The sequence below is a fragment of the Tubulanus polymorphus genome, chromosome 3, assembly GCF_964204645.1.
Source record: "Tubulanus polymorphus chromosome 3, tnTubPoly1.2, whole genome shotgun sequence".
Classification (NCBI taxonomy): Eukaryota; Metazoa; Nemertea; class Palaeonemertea; order Tubulaniformes; family Tubulanidae; genus Tubulanus; species Tubulanus polymorphus.
Window position 1 is genome coordinate 9093494 of NC_134027.1, and position 15515 is coordinate 9109008.

Genomic DNA, 15515 nt, shown 5'->3' on the forward strand with positions numbered 1-15515 from the left:
TTCATCTTTCTTGCCATCAGGATCCATTCCAAGAAAATAGCGGACATAATTTGATTCGATAAACCAAAATTCTAAAGGTTGAAAGGTCAGTTTTATTCACCTATATAATACATGGTACATTTTACAAAACATTCCAAAAGGACATCATAAAAAAGTGGTAAATGATATGTACATTATAAAAATTTGCATGAAATGTTCATAAAATGTTCAGTGAACTAATTGGCATCTAGAAGAAAACACAATTCAGGGTCAAGTTAGTTCAAATATCTTGAGATTATTTAATAAAAAGAACTTGCAGAGATAGAAAAAGCACCTAGTGAGATAAATGAATGTAAACTGATTCAGAATCGAATGTAACAAGCAATATGAATCATCAGCCTAATGAAAACCAGGTGGGAGAAAGAACCACCTCCCTGTGAAAACAGAGTTGGTTTACGGTTTTAAGTAGAGAAACTGGAAATAATTAGATTAATATAAAGCAGACATTAGAATTTAAGTTAAAGACAGCTGATATCTTTGTAAAGAAAAAGGTAATTAAAAAAAGAAATTATCCTAAACACATGGAAATCTACTTAACACAAATGCATAAATACAAATATTACTTCTTGTTCGAGTTAGGTTTATACAGTTCCTGGATCCTGCCAGTCAGAAACGTCGCACTATCTACATATATTCATACTTCATACCAGTACATTACATATGAATCATCATAGATTTGAATATCATATGAGACTGGCATAAAGAGGTGCAATGAAAAAATACAATAAACCGGTCAACTGATATTTATAGCAACAATAGCACTCGTATAAATGCGTTGAGAAAGAGAACAATTTTCTAGCAGAGTTTCTCCGAGGAATTAAAATTCCAGATCGTTTTTCAAAATGCCGTCGTCGAGCTCCTCTTCGACGACTTCTTTGTTCATTTCAGCCATGTACTTAACATCGGGTCCACCGTGAATTTGGGCATCCAGCCGGTCTTCCTTCGCCGGGCAATTAGCGCAGCGGGCTTCGTCGAGCCCGTAATCGAAACACGTACTGCCGATGCACTGACAACAGCCGTACTGGTGAAACCAGCGCATTTTCGTAGCACCCATCGATTTGCACCCGGATTTACACTTGCGCAGCGGCATACAGGAAGCCATAAATGCTACCGAGCAGTTTTTAAATGCCTCCGGCGGAAATCCATGTTGATATTTCTGAAATTCCGGATCGCCTGAAATGAAAAGATGACAATCCATATAAATATTTCGGTGTTCATAGTGCCTATGACCAATTTCAACGACTTTTTGCCTCAGATTCGAGGACTTTTTTTATCTCCTGATTCCAGGGCTGTTTTGGATAGTTCATAAAAGTTCCAATTTACGTTGGGTCCATTCATAGAAAAAGTCGAGACATCTGATATACTCTCACACCAGATGATACGTGACCAGAAACTTCAAATTGTAATTGAGGTCAAGCGATACCATTCTAGGACCATGACAATGATTTAGAGCCCAATTTATGATATTCATTTCCTGGGATTGACCCATTCCCTCCTATTTTATGAAAAAAGAAAAAAAAACCAGTTCTATACGCAGTAGAACGCGCGTATATTTTGCTAGATATTGCATCATTTCACAGAATAAAAGGTTCTCATAATAAAAAAAAAGACCGCAATGAACCCTGTTACTTCAAATCAAGCTCAACGTGGCCCGAAAATAGTTTGCTATGGTAAGTTTCGTTCAACTTACTGATATCGATGTTCATCTTTCCCTCGGCGTTGAACTTCAGCAAGCCTTTATACGTCGGATAACTGTGCACGCTCCATTCGGAATAAGGCGAATTGGAATCGGTCAGAACGTTGAATAACTCCGGTAAAGGGTTAGGCAGGTCTTCGATTGAGCTCGTACGGAAAATTGAATCGTCCAATCTCGGTTCGGGACACATTCCTAGAAAATCGAAAAAAAAATATTATTAACATCTAGTTATTATAAAGCTATGCTCAGAAAAACTGTACACGTCAGTTCCTTTAAGAAAAATTTCAAAACGCCCCATGAAAAATTGTGCAACTAAACCACATTCCCGTTACTGACTTTAGCATCATTGAACTTACCAACACATGAACAACATTCAACGTAAAGATTTGACAGACAAACGCTGCAATCTTTGCAGCAAGAACAATTGGCCTTGTCAGTCATATCACAGCCGCACGCTCTCAACAGAATACACTTGCTGACGATCGGAGCACAAACTGCTTCATTACACGCACTCGATTTCTCAGCCAGAACAATCAGCGTAAAAGTAGCGACCGAAATGAAAGTGGCGATCCTCATTTTCGGGAGTTAATTAACTAGGTCCAAACGGACAGAAGAGGTGTCAGTGGACAGGAACGGAGGAGCTGAAGAAAGAGGTTGATATCTATCTGAAATGGAAGAAGATGTCGATGGAAAAATTGAAACAACAAACAAAAAAGACTGAGACAAGGATCGCAATGTGAAGAGGCGATGAGACGAAGAGTAGAAAGCCATTGAACGATTAGGCGTGATAATAAATTTAAAAAGAAGTAGGTTGGTCTTACAAAAGGTAATAATTCATGCACTACAAAAACGAATTGTTTACCTTAAACAAAACACGAAAAAGATAAAAACTTTTTTACCCAAACTTTTTTTTTCGCGAAATATACCATGTCACTCAAACAGCACTGATTGCTGCGCCACCTATTAATCCGCTAATGAGTCCTTAAACGAGTTGTAGTGAAAACCAATGGATGCAAAGATGCAGGATTCTGAAATTCACTTTTTCATTGATTTTTGTTTCTAAGATTTTAAAATGATAGGTGTATGTCAGTAACTGAAAATTATAGAAAAGGGGGAGATTACCATCATCATCAGTTGCGAAAGTGATAGTAAGATAATAAAATGGTACGTAAACGGCGGCTGTCAGGGACTTGACACAGAAGGATTTTAACTCCAGTCTCCAGTAGTCTAGTACCTAGCCGTTGTTCCTGAAACAACGGAACCGTAACAACGACTGGTATTCAGACTAGTCTCCAGCTAGTCTGAATACCAGTCGTTGTTACGGTTCCGTTGTTTCAGGAACAACGGCTAGGTACTAGACTAGTCTCCAGCATGTCCAGTATCCTATGTACTATAATCCTATATTATGGTAAAAGTGCAGATCAGCACCTCTCGTGATTGACGCAATCTGCTGAATGACACTGACAGAATCCTGTCTAAAATCTGTCTACTCTCTCTAAGTGAAGATATCTTAAAATTAACCAATGGCAATGTAGGCTACTGAATTGCTGATGACATTTTGAATCTGAAACAATGATATTGAACATAATTGATTGAACCGTTTACGCGGAGAGGTGCGGATATGCGCTTTTACCCTATATTATATATAGTACCTAAGATATATCCTAGGTACTATATATAATTTAGTTCCTAGGATACTGAGGTCAAAATCCTTTCGTGTCAAGTCCCTGTGGGCGGCTGTCGGTGAGTGAGTGTACACTACATGTCTGTCTGCAGTACTCCTTCCTAGTCTACTGTCTAGTACTACTAGTAGCCTAGTACTAAACTAGCCGTTGTTCCTCAAACATAGGGAACCGTAACAACGACTGGTATTCAGACTACAGTACTCCCTCCTCTGTCTACTAATTTAGGTGTCTGCAATAATGCAAATTATGTTTTTTAATTTCAGCAGTAAGTGTTTCTTGTTTGGTTTTCGCGATTTCATGATTTGGGTTCATAGCCTTTGACAATCTTTTTCATCTGTTTGTTCCGATTGATTTTTTACAGTCGTTAGTGCAGTTGCCGCCAGGATATCACCATTTGCGTGATCTGAAATCGGGACAAACTTGCAACATTTACGGCGTGGTGAAATATTTCAGCAGGCCGGCACAAAACAAACGAAACCGTACGTATTATTTACACGCAATCATTCATAGTACAGGGGTCTTACAGGAGAGAACGTTATGTACGAAATGAAAAAGGTCTGAATCGGATTGATACCAGTACAAGTACTAATACTCTTGACACTTGAGAAATGCAATTTCTTTATTATCAGAATTATGATTAGATGGGATTAACCAGGAATTTCTGTACCATATCAGCCAGTATTTGGTTAATGCGAGGACGATGTTGTAATAATATGTGTTGTTGTAACCTGTGGATAAGATACGAAGATTTGTTGTCTTTTTTCAGATGGATACAGCATGTGTATTGCGGTTACTGATCAATCGTTGAATCAATCCTGGGAAAAACTTGTATGCATTTTTTTCGGAAAGAATTCGGCTGACTTTCCGTCGATTGATGTGGGTGATGTTATACGTTTTAATCGTCTGGAGGTATGTACCGTTCGTTTTCTCCCCTACAATTCGACAAATGCATACGTTTTGGGTAGGCCTGGACTCCGCTTGCCTCGTATCTAGCTAAAGCTCTGGGGTGATCGAAGTCTGTCGTATGGCAAATCCCTTTTAATGCCTTATCCAACGTTGATTGTACAATTACACCGAACTATCATCCTTTTGTAAATATTATCATGCAATTTTTCGGAAAATTTCGGAAAATGAAAATATTTTCCAGGTTCGTGTGGTTTCACAGTTTCTTTGGGTTTTTGTAGATATGTATGTTTAATGGAGGACCACAAGGTAAAGCAGCACCAGGCTTCACATCAGTGGTTTTCCCTCGAGATAAGAGCGATCCTCGGCCTTCGAAACCGGGTTGCGGTATTACCACAAAAGATCATGAAATCGTAAGTTTTAATACAACCACAGTACGGCTAAAAAGATTGATACTTTGTTTCTTATTTCCCTGATTCTAAACTCTGTATCAGGTCACCAACTCAAGTGAAATAGTTACCGTTTTGATGCCACCAGGTGTGCTTTACTTCTCAAATCTTGAATCCTTTCACTCCATTATGTTTTAGGTTAAGGGTCTATTGGAGTGGTCGTTTGACTTGCAGAAAATTGACGCAGCTGTTTGTCCAACAGTTATGATCAGTGAATGCAAGATAGAAAAGTATTACAACATCATATGTCAGGTAAAAAGCGAATCTGCTGGAAAAATACAATCGAGAGTTTTTGTTTCCCTCAGGTTCGGTGACGAACAAGGTGATCACTGGTTTTCTTTTCCATTGCAGGTGATAGGCATCAAAGTAATTGATTCTGCAAATTGTGTGCAATTAATGGTCACGGATGGAACTACGAACAAGTACGTAAGGGAAAACTTTGGTGTCATAGTATGACTATATCTCTATGTTGCAGTTGATAGCTTACCTGGTCCGAATAAAACATGTAGTACTTTTCATAAAGATTTCTATTTCAAGCTATTGCTCTCACATTTCGTCCATCCTTTGTCCATTCGTTTGATGGAATCAAGTCATTTTGGGAAGTTTTGACAACGCTTCAATCAGTATTGTCTTGCTATTTTGTTGATTCATGTACAAACCCAAGACTACAGTGCCCATGTGTAACTATGTCTGACTGACCCGCTCAGAATCAAGAGCGCTTACTGTAAAAAATTGTAGCAGCAGAAAAATCTAAATATACCTGTCCTTAAAGATGGAGAATATCTCGTTTCAGGGATATGATCCAAAGATGTAGTGGTTTGGCTACTGATGTACTTGTGTTTGATGATCATGTTCCTGCTGCTAAAACCATCAAGGTAATAAGTACAGTCATTTGGACTCCTTTGGCCAAGGTTACAAAAATACCCTTGCACTTGGGACTGAGGTCGTGGATAACTTGACATAATCAGCCACTTACCGTCAAGTCAGGGAATTTTGTAACAAAGTCAGGGAAATTTGTCGATATCGCTAGATCGCGCATAAAAACTAACCGTTGCAATGCTGTCTATGTCTTATGTAGACTGTTAATTCATTGGATTCTTAGCAGATCCAGTCAGGGAAGACAACTCACATGTCAGGAAAAAATCAGGGGAAAAGCCTGTCAAATAAAAGACTCCACCCTGATAATCTTGATTGGGAATGAACTAAATATTTGCCATCAGGAATTTAACATTTTGGTAGCAAAGACCGAGTGGCAGATAAGGACTATATATTTCATTTTCTCCAGGTCAAGGACTACATCAAACTATTCAACGTCCATGCTGCTCCGTACCATCTGGAGAAAGATATTTGTAGACGGGTCTCGGATACTGCTATTAAACCGACGATCGATTTGTGCCTTCACCGCGGGACAAAGTTCGGCCGCGGACTCAAAGTGATCAACGTGGATTTGACCGATGATAAAATTGCAGCCATTCACGATCGAATAGCTTTTTGCCCTCAACTGGAAAACGTCGATGCGAACGAAAGTCAAAATGCGTCGGGTTTAGACATCCAAGTGAATCAGAATGATCACCCGTCATCTCATCTATATAGTTCTACGCCAAAAAAGACGAGGACTGTATCTCCTATTCTGGAACTTAGTCAGTCACCTTTACAGTTGAGAACTGGCTCGGTAGGAAATGTGCAACAGGTCAATAATGATGGTGTTTATTTTACTCTGCCTAACGTAGGTGAGTGTATTGACATGTTCTCTCGACTTCAGTTGTATGGGTATTTTGATTGCCTTAGTATCAGGCGCGGATCCTGGGCCATTCGGTGACTACAGCACAGTGAAAAAGGGCACTAACTTTGAAAAGGGCCAATATTAATGCCCAGCGAGTTAGTTTGAGTGCCATTTATTGGTATCATGCCACTAAATTTGCCTTCACATTCAATTTGCTTGTGCCTTTTTTAGATTTTTGGCAAAATTTGCCCTTTTTCGATTAGATTTATAGAGCAACAATAATGTCTCTTTTAGAAGAATGCCCTTTTGAGTAAAGGAAAATGCCTCAGATTGCCTTTTTTGATTTTGGGCAATTTATTTTCATTCACGTTTTGCTTTAGTCCTAGTACAGAAAGGCAATTATTTTTATTTACTTTTTTCCCGAAACAAACATTTTTCAAGGACATTTGAAAACTGCGACTACCGCACGTGCTGCATGTGCGATAGTCTGGATCCGCGCCTGAGTATGAACCTAGTCTTTTAATGACATTCCTATGACATTTGATTGGAAGATTGGCTGTGCGTGTTTTTCAGACAATTTTCATTCCAAGGATAAACCGATATCAATCTCTGAATTGAAGCTAAACAATCGTATCGAATCAGAAATGAAAGTGACTTGTCGTATTCAGAATTGTCGACCTCAGCGTTTAAGGGATTGCCTTATTTTACACTGTGATGCATGTTTATTTGTGTAAGTAGTACAAATCATTAATAGGTCCGCATGGAGCGTGACAATGAATATATTCATTTTCGATTACCAGGTATTAGAAGGTTCTTATTGTAACACGTTTCATTCATAGGTCACATTTGTTTCCCAAGTTGTCATCTTGGCATGCGCCGAATGTATCCCACATGGAATTGCCAGAGTTACTGGATTTAATTGGAGATACTGATGTCGAAATGTTGAAATCATTTCTGGAATCATTGGAATCGAACGAAGATCCTGATTTTCACAAGGTTGGTTGAGTAAAGCGTTTCATGATACAAAAATGTTTGTGTGAAAGGAACCATATTCTGTATGAGCTACAGGTACACTTATTCAGCACTGGAGAAGTCGGCGTTTTGACAAGTCTTTCAACTTCTATTCTTAATTTGGTAACCAGCTTAGTGAGATATTTATGGTTCCACTACTGAGTTAGTAAGAGTGGACTATTGATCTTGAATTTGACGCTTCCAGAATATCAGGGATTAACCCTTACAGATCTACCATCTAGTTTGATTTACTTGTTATGGTTATGTTACATTTATTGTATTCTATAGGCTATGCAATGGGATGATGATGATCATGATGTGGTGAATGGTTACAGCGAAATTGAAGCTCACAATATATCCCATCCTCCCTCAACTTGCCAGATACCAAACTTCAATAGAATTTTGTATGTTGAATATCGGGCATATTATTCATGATCTTACCTAGTAATGTATACCGGTAGATAGAACTATTATTAAGATTTATCTACTTTTTATACAGTCCGTGTGTATGGCATAAGATGAAGCCAGCAGATGTTATTTGTGGAGTAAGCATTTATTTTTGTCCTAGGTGTGCTTCACCCGCAAAAACAGGTTAGCTTTTTAGTTTTAGGTTAAATCGAATGCTTGAATGTACAGTAGACTCCGCTAAAAGGGCACCTGTCTATCGGGTAATTCGTACAATTACAAAACATTCGCTATGGAAAAGTATTTTGGCATTTGTACTACGTTTTGTCAACTTCTTTTTATTTCTATGTTATAGTTTTAAAATATAGCGCACTCATTCAAATACAGTTAACAGATCAGAAGGATACTCTTGATTGTTGGCTATGGAGTCACAATATGGTAAGAGTTTGTCATAACAAGGTTCTAGTCTGCACAGAAACAGACAGTCATATAGTGGAACCTCATTAACACAAACTACAGGAGACTAATGACACGATTTTTAATCGTCTAATATATTTTTGTCAACGCTTATATATTAACAGGAGTTTTTCGGCGACACGTCGTTGTTGACAATATTTGATAACCCCGAACTAGTCGAACACATCGAAGAATCGTTGCATCGCATGGCAGGAAAGAGTATAACGTGCATGATTCAGCCACATCGTCAGTATGCAGGCTCGACCATTTATGAAATAACGGACTTAAACTTTAAGATCAATACTCAGTCGGTGCTGGAGTAATGAAATGAATGGAACTGGATGAACAATGACAGTATTAATACGTGCATTTATAATATTGTAAATAAAATTATATTCATTTATTCATAATCTAGTATTTCTACGTGGTTTGAATTACATTCATGCCAATCTATGCATTATGGTCTAAAATCAACTGTGGCTAGTGCAGTCAGTAGCTTGCGACTTGATATGTCGCATCTCATGAATGGTCTTTTAATGAATTTCACAATGACGCTTTTGAGCCTATAGACTATGTCATACAGCTAACTACGCTTACTATGTTTTAAAGTTCCAGTTAAATAAAGCGTTGGGATTAGAAAATGGTCTACTTCATTGTCCTAATTTCACTCAAAAAAGTTTGCTTGAGACTTTTCTACTGAGAAATTCCAACATTTTGTTATGTAACAGATGTCGAGATACCCGGGGCCCTCCCCTTGTAACAATAAATAAACTTTTTGACAGCCCCTGCCCATACGTGTTACGTAATTGTTGAACAGCCCCTAGCATTTAAAACTTTAAATCAATAAGTAATCCTGCCCCTGAGAGATGGATCATCTTCACAGAAATGTTTATCGATTTTATTTCTTGGTCACTTCGGTTAATCATTTTCATGTTCATTGAAACCACACCCAGGGTATTTAGTGCAAATGACTGCTTCTCGAAATCGTCACTTAACTGTGGTTAAGACGAGATGGCGGGTCTCGAACGAGCCACGTATTGTTGCGAAACTTGCAGCGTTACGATTAGAGCGAGCAACAATGGACTGAATACACACATATACCACGACGTTCCCGTCACATTTTTAACGAACCAGTTCGAGAACATACCCGTCACCAGCGTCACGGATGCGAGAAAGAACATCAGCGTACCGGACGTGGCGTGGTAAAGTTTCATATCGCCTAATTTCAGGTTGATGAATTTCTGCACAAGTGAATGGTACAAAAGTCCCGTTCCAGCCATACACTGAAAGCATATGTAGCTGACAGTCATTAAACCTAATATGCCGTGCCAGGTCACGAAGTGCAGTTTGTCATTCAGAATTTTGTTGTAGAATATCACACTGAATCCGGCGACAGCTGAACACGCAGCAATAAGCATTAATATCCAATGAACGCGTACTTTCAACGATCTCGCAGCCTTCTTCAACAGCGAACTGTCCTGTGAAAATGTAAGGATACCTTCAAATGCTAGAATGGTAAACTGAAAAGAGAAACCAATTTTAGATCAATTTGTCATTCAATTAAAACCGTGTAGATGAGTAAGTGTGGAGGTAGATGTATGATAGATGGTTAGCATATATACTTACTGCGATGACCATTAAAGTTGGATGCCAAGAGAAAAGACCTAGTAAAAAGAAAAAAAGTTCTTTTTCAAATTGCGCTGACAAGATCTGTAATAGTAAAACGCAGTTACGGTCAATTACATTTTGTTTGGCGGTATAGAATTTTTAAGTAGGGCCAGGTTACAGAGACTGTTTGGGTTGACCACAACCTTACCCCTTAACTAGCGCTTTTAACTCTAACCTTATACCGTAATCCCTAATTTCAGCGGTTCAAAAAGCCGCCATTTTGTATTTCAAGTACTACTTCCGTTTCGTAGAAACCCAGAATCCATATAAACCAGCAGAGCAGAAATGTTCCAGTGAAAATGAATCACTTACTGGACCCAGGCGTTGCGGTATATATTAGAAATCCAGCGAACAATACGGCTATGAAGTGAGCAGCCATAGCTTGAATTCTTTCGATGATAAATTCTATGTAAAAATGACGATTTGTGTTGTCGTCAGCTGTCATGTGTCATGTCACTAGGTTCTCCACGCTATCACCACCGATTATTTCTTAACCGCATGTGGATCTCTCGAATGCATATATATATATATGAGCCATCCACGTTCCCGTCTCGACCCGTTACTGTCTCGACCCGTTCCCGTCTCGACCCTACCGTACAATAGCGCCACCACAGTCGATTATTTGAACTAAAACACTACGGCGCGTATCGGATTCGTTTTTCGCATGTGAACCTACCAACAATTTTAAAAAATCAAATTAGATTTTTGAAAACTTTTCATTGAAAAGATCGAATGATGGAAACGGTATAAGCTTAAGTGCAGATCCGCACCTCCCCGCGTAAACGGTTCAATCAATTACATTTAATATCAACACGTATTGCAGATTCAAAATTCAGCAATTCAGTGGTTTGCCATTGGTTAATTTTTAGATATCTTCACTAGAAAGATTTTAGCCTGGATTCTGTCATTCAGCAGATTGCGTCAATCACAAGAGGTGTGGATCTGCACTTACCAAGAAAACGCCTCCAATGTCAACAGAAGTAAAAATTCAAGATGCGAAGTAAGCAATTTCCCGTCGAGATTTCCTCCCAGAAATAATATATATTTACTGGTAAAGCTAAACTAATTTCAAATATAATCTTGAATGAATTACACGAGTGTAATTATTTTGGTTTCTAAAAAATAAAATCAACTTTCTTTAAATCTCTCAAACCGTTTTTTTCAAAAAACGACCCGGCCCGGGGCATTTTGTTTGGGGCATGTTTATTGCCATTAATCAATTCGAATTCATCAAATTTATGAAGAAAATTAATGTCTGAATTTTGCAAAAAAAATAAAGATGATTGTTAAATTCATGAAGCGTTATCTTTCTCTACAGATCCCGTGGGTCTTTCTCCATGGACCCTATGTTCCTGTCTCGACCCTTCAAACCTGTCTCTAGTCTCTACACAGTCCCGTGGACACTATGTTCCTGTCTCGACCCTTCAAACCTGTCTCTACTCTCTACACAGTCCCGTGGACACTATGTTCCCGTCTCGACCCTTCAAATCTGTCTCTACTCTCTACACAGTCCTGTGGACACCATGTTCCCGTCTCGACCCTTCAAAACTGTCTCTAGTCTCTACACAATCCCGTAGACACCATGTTCCCGTTTCGACCCTTCACACCTGTCTCTACTCTCTACACAGTCCCCTGGACACCATGTTCCCGTCTCGACCCTTCTAACCTGTCTCTAGTCTCTACACAGTCCCGTAGACACCATGTTCCCGTCTCGACCCTTCTAACCTGTCTCTACTCTCTACACAGTCCCGTGGACACTATGTTCCCGTCTCGACCCTTCAAATCTGTCTCTACTCTCTACACAGTCCTGTGGACACCATGTTCCCGTCTCGACCCTTCTAACCTGTCTCTAGTCTCTACACAGTCCCGTGGAGCCTATGTTCCCGTCTCGACCCTTCACACCTGTCTCTACTCTCTACACAGTCCCCTGGACACCATGTTCCTATTGGGGTGATAAATTAGTAGTTTGCATAGAGGGAGGGAAGCCAGAGTTCAGGGCAGTGGCTGAAGTTAGTAAACAACCTACGTAGATGCTTACGTCGCACACAAGACACTGAATAGAAGATAGGTGAAAGTGACGTGAGTATCTGCGTAGGGTTGCTGGTTATAGCGGCAGCCTTGAGCTCTGGTATGGCTAGGAAGTAAACAAGTAATAAACTCGTGACGTATAACATATGTAGAAGTATACGTCACGAGTAACATGATATAAGATAAAAAGGGAGGGTCAGCACAGTAAGGGGGAGAGAGATGCTAGAGTGGCGGAGAAGCCTAAAAATACGAGCTGTAGGAAGGAATAAGAATTGTGCGGGAAAATAAAGAAAGAACGTAGACCCACGAGAAGAGTTGTTATTATTCCGGAGTCAGAGGGATATCACTTATCGGATTAATCGGAACCAACAACGACAACACGAGGGGAGAACGCAACGTGGCCCCCACAACAATTGGTTGAGAAACTCAACTCCACAACATTGTTGGAGAACCGAAAGCAACCCCACAACATTCCCGTCTCGACCCTTCTAACCTGTCTCTAGTCTCTACACAGTCCCGTAGACACCATGTTCCCGTCTCGACCCTTCTAACCTGTCTCTACTCTGTACACAGTCCCGTGGACACCATGTTCCCGTCTCGACCCTTCAAATCTGTCTCTACTCTCTACACAGTCCCGTGGACCCTATGTTCCCGTCTCGACCCTTCACACCTGTCTCTACTCTCTACACAGTCCCGTGGACCCTATGTTCCCGTCTCGACCCTTCACACCTGTCTCTACTCTCTACACAGTCGTGTGGACACCATGTTCCCGTCTCGACATTTTTAGTGGACACAGGTTTAGTGAAGCCATTAAGATGGTGTTTCGTATCTTGTATCAAGATATTTCGATATAAGTAATGATTTGTCATTCACGATTTGTCGGGCTACAACAGGCAGAAACAAGAAAATTAATTTTAGAAAATTATTTGACGCCTGAGAAAAAAGTGTAGAATTTCTGGGCTAAGCTAATGTGGAATTGCAAATTTGAAATCGAAGTTTTAAGAAATTTGGGGAATGATGAGATTTGGCGATTGGGTAGATGATACAGGTCTTCGACTCTAGTAGTGGTTTAAATTTTTTTATTGAAAATTCTCAATAATTGATCGCGAACTTGCGACCGACTTCATTTACTTATGCCTCTAAGCTGGTCTGCAACTTCATTGCCTCCATGGATGAAGAAAGAGCTCTTCTGATGTCTGCTTCATCATGACTTCGAGCATATCGTGTGGCCTAGCCAGCCGGCCCGGTCCCCGGGCCCGGGCCACGGGTTTGGCTGTCACTCGATATCCTAGAGTCTTGAGTCTGGGTGGGTTGAAGTAGACATTGTCATTTAAAATAACATGCTTATGTTGTTCTGTATGAATTACCCGTGTGTCATGTATGTTGTATTAATTTATTTTAAAATTTGTATTTATTGAATTTGGGAATTTTATCCCGGAATTTCAATGTAATAAGGATCAATAAAGAATTGAATTGAATTGTCACCTAATACACATGCCATCAGAGGACGCGGAGCCGTATATGACAGCTATGCTATTATAAATTGCTAATCTCACGAAACTTGCATACTCCTAATATCAAACATATTTTCACAAACGATTGAATATTGAAATTATATGTTTACACATTTTCATATTGACCGCTTGTAGCCGCTGATGAAATTCACGCCGGCCCTACACACATCGTAGATAGCTTCGTCATTCCACCGGCATGCCCACGTCAGGGTCTGACTTTTATATCAGACTTCTGCATCGTGTATACATCCGCCATTTAACCGAATAATCCGATTTACTTATCATTTCTATTTATGCCTGCCGCTTCTGATATAATCATACATCCTTTACTATTACAATACGTCTTCTAATGATATTTAATGCAATATAACATTTCGACGTTCAAATATAGGTCATTATATAATCACAGGAAGCCATTCTACATCTATGTCAATAATATTTTGCCAGACAGCTTGTTTGTGTACACATAAACCTGTGACGTTTTGCACATCGATTTACGGCTGTCGTTTGTAAAATGACGCTGAATGGTTAGCATTGTTTAGGTTTCATAATGGTAACGTTTTATAAGGCGTCAAAAAAAAGAAAATTAAGATGAGAATGAAAGCCTTTCGTATTGAAGACCATGGGATTCAGCCAAGGAACATTGATTATCGATTATCAAAAATCTAGAATTTCGACTATTAGGACAATGTCGGTTGTAATCTTCTGGTTCTTTGAGTTCGTTCTAATGAGTTTTCATTGTAATGTGTATGGTGCATATTCCTGAAAATTTCACTGAGTTTGATTGAAAATTGTAGAAATTTTCCTTATGTATACATGTATCAATATTCAGTCCGTCGGCATCGATTTTGTAGATTTCTCATCTTTTTAATCAATGAATATTCGACCAATTTTAATATTAATTTCCATCTTTTTTAAAGGCTCGTCCCACTGAGTGGAAATATTACAAGCCGATTAGATATGTCAGAGTATCCCAGAAACTGTCTAGAAACGGATGTGAAGGGTCGAGACGGGAACATGGTGTCTACGAGACTGTGTAGAGACTAGAGACAGTTTTGAAGGGTCGAGACGGGAACATGGTGTCTACGGGACTGTGTAGAGACTAGAGACAGTTTTGAAGGGTCGAGACGGGAACATGGTGTCCACGGGACTGTGTAGAGAGTAGAGACAGGTGTGAAGGGTCGAGACGGGAACATGGTGTCTACGGGACTGTGTAGAGAGTAGAGACAGATTTGAAGGGTCGAGACGGGAACATGGTGTCCACGGGACTGTGTAGAGACTAGAGACAGTTTTGAAGGGTCGAGACGGGAACATGGTGTCCACGGGACTGTGTAGAGAGTAGAGACAGGTTTAAAGGGTCGAGACGGGAACATGGTGTCCAGGGGACTGTGTAGAGACTAGAGACAGGTTAGAAGGGTCGAGACGGGAACATGGTGTCCACGGGACTGTGTAGAGAGTAGAGACAGGTGTGAAGGGTCGAGGCGGGAACATAGGGTCCACAGGACTGTGTAGAGAGTGGAGACAGATGTGAAGGGTCGAGACGGGAACATAGGGTCCACGGGACTGTGTAGAGAGTAGAGCCAGATTTGAAGGGTCGAGACGGGAACATGGTGTGGGGAACAACGTGATCTAGAAATCAACGCGTCATAAAATTGAACAAGATCTTAATTTTTTTGCAAAATTTATACAATAATTTTTTTTTCATAAATTTGATGAATTACATTTGAATTGATAAATGGCACAATGAAACATGTCCCAATTAAAATGCCGCGGGCTGGGTCGTTTTTAGGAACATGGTTTGAAGGATTTGAATAAAGTTGATTTTATTTCTAAGAAACCAAAATAATTCAACTCGTGTAATTCATTTGAAATTAGTGTAAAGCTTTTAAACAGTGAATATATTCTTCCCAGATTCTGGGAGGAAATTTCGACGGGAAA

General features: G+C 39.7%; 3 protein-coding genes across 8 annotated transcripts; 1 reads left to right on the top strand and 2 right to left on the bottom strand.

Moving 5' to 3' along the window:
- Positions 1-91: 91 nt before the first annotated feature.
- LOC141901892 (twisted gastrulation protein homolog 1-A-like) lies at positions 92-2688 on the bottom strand. Of its 4 annotated transcripts, none has more exons than XM_074789453.1 (4): positions 2635-2688; positions 2092-2396; positions 1730-1927; positions 92-1212 (listed from the first exon to the last, which is right to left on the bottom strand). In XM_074789453.1, the coding sequence occupies exons 2-4, from the start codon at positions 2309-2311 to the stop codon at positions 857-859; spliced, it is 774 nt and encodes a 257-aa protein (XP_074645554.1). In that variant the 5' UTR covers positions 2312-2396; positions 2635-2688; the 3' UTR covers positions 92-856. The 4 variants fall into 4 exon arrangements, with proteins under 4 accessions (XP_074645554.1, XP_074645550.1, XP_074645553.1 ...); XM_074789449.1 differs by having other exon boundaries at positions 2092-2400; positions 2598-2674; XM_074789452.1 differs by having other exon boundaries at positions 2092-2400; positions 2635-2666.
- A 49-nt stretch (positions 2689-2737) lies between these two features.
- Positions 2738-8690, top strand: LOC141902357 (protection of telomeres protein 1-like). 2 transcript variants are annotated; one of them, XR_012618891.1, is made up of 14 exons: positions 2738-2899; positions 3782-3899; positions 4187-4329; positions 4605-4736; positions 4911-5024; positions 5124-5194; positions 5566-5647; positions 6058-6502; positions 7069-7225; positions 7335-7491; positions 7795-7910; positions 8006-8051; positions 8267-8349; positions 8493-8540. XR_012618891.1 is itself a non-coding variant. In XM_074790041.1 (14 exons), exons 1-14 carry the CDS (start codon positions 2897-2899, stop codon positions 8688-8690), a joined length of 1911 nt encoding a protein of 636 aa, XP_074646142.1. In that variant the 5' UTR covers positions 2738-2896. The 2 variants fall into 2 exon arrangements, 1 of the variants encoding a protein (XP_074646142.1); XM_074790041.1 differs by having other exon boundaries at positions 8006-8097; positions 8493-8690.
- A 190-nt stretch (positions 8691-8880) lies between these two features.
- On the bottom strand, positions 8881-10511 carry LOC141902358 (transmembrane reductase CYB561D2-like). Of its 2 annotated transcripts, none has more exons than XM_074790043.1 (3): positions 10348-10511; positions 9994-10031; positions 8881-9845 (listed from the first exon to the last, which is right to left on the bottom strand). In XM_074790043.1, the coding sequence occupies exons 1-3, from the start codon at positions 10478-10480 to the stop codon at positions 9369-9371; spliced, it is 648 nt and encodes a 215-aa protein (XP_074646144.1). In that variant the 5' UTR covers positions 10481-10511; the 3' UTR covers positions 8881-9368. The 2 variants fall into 2 exon arrangements, with proteins under 2 accessions (XP_074646144.1, XP_074646143.1); XM_074790042.1 differs by having other exon boundaries at positions 8881-9887.
- Positions 10512-15515: the final 5004 nt, after the last annotated feature.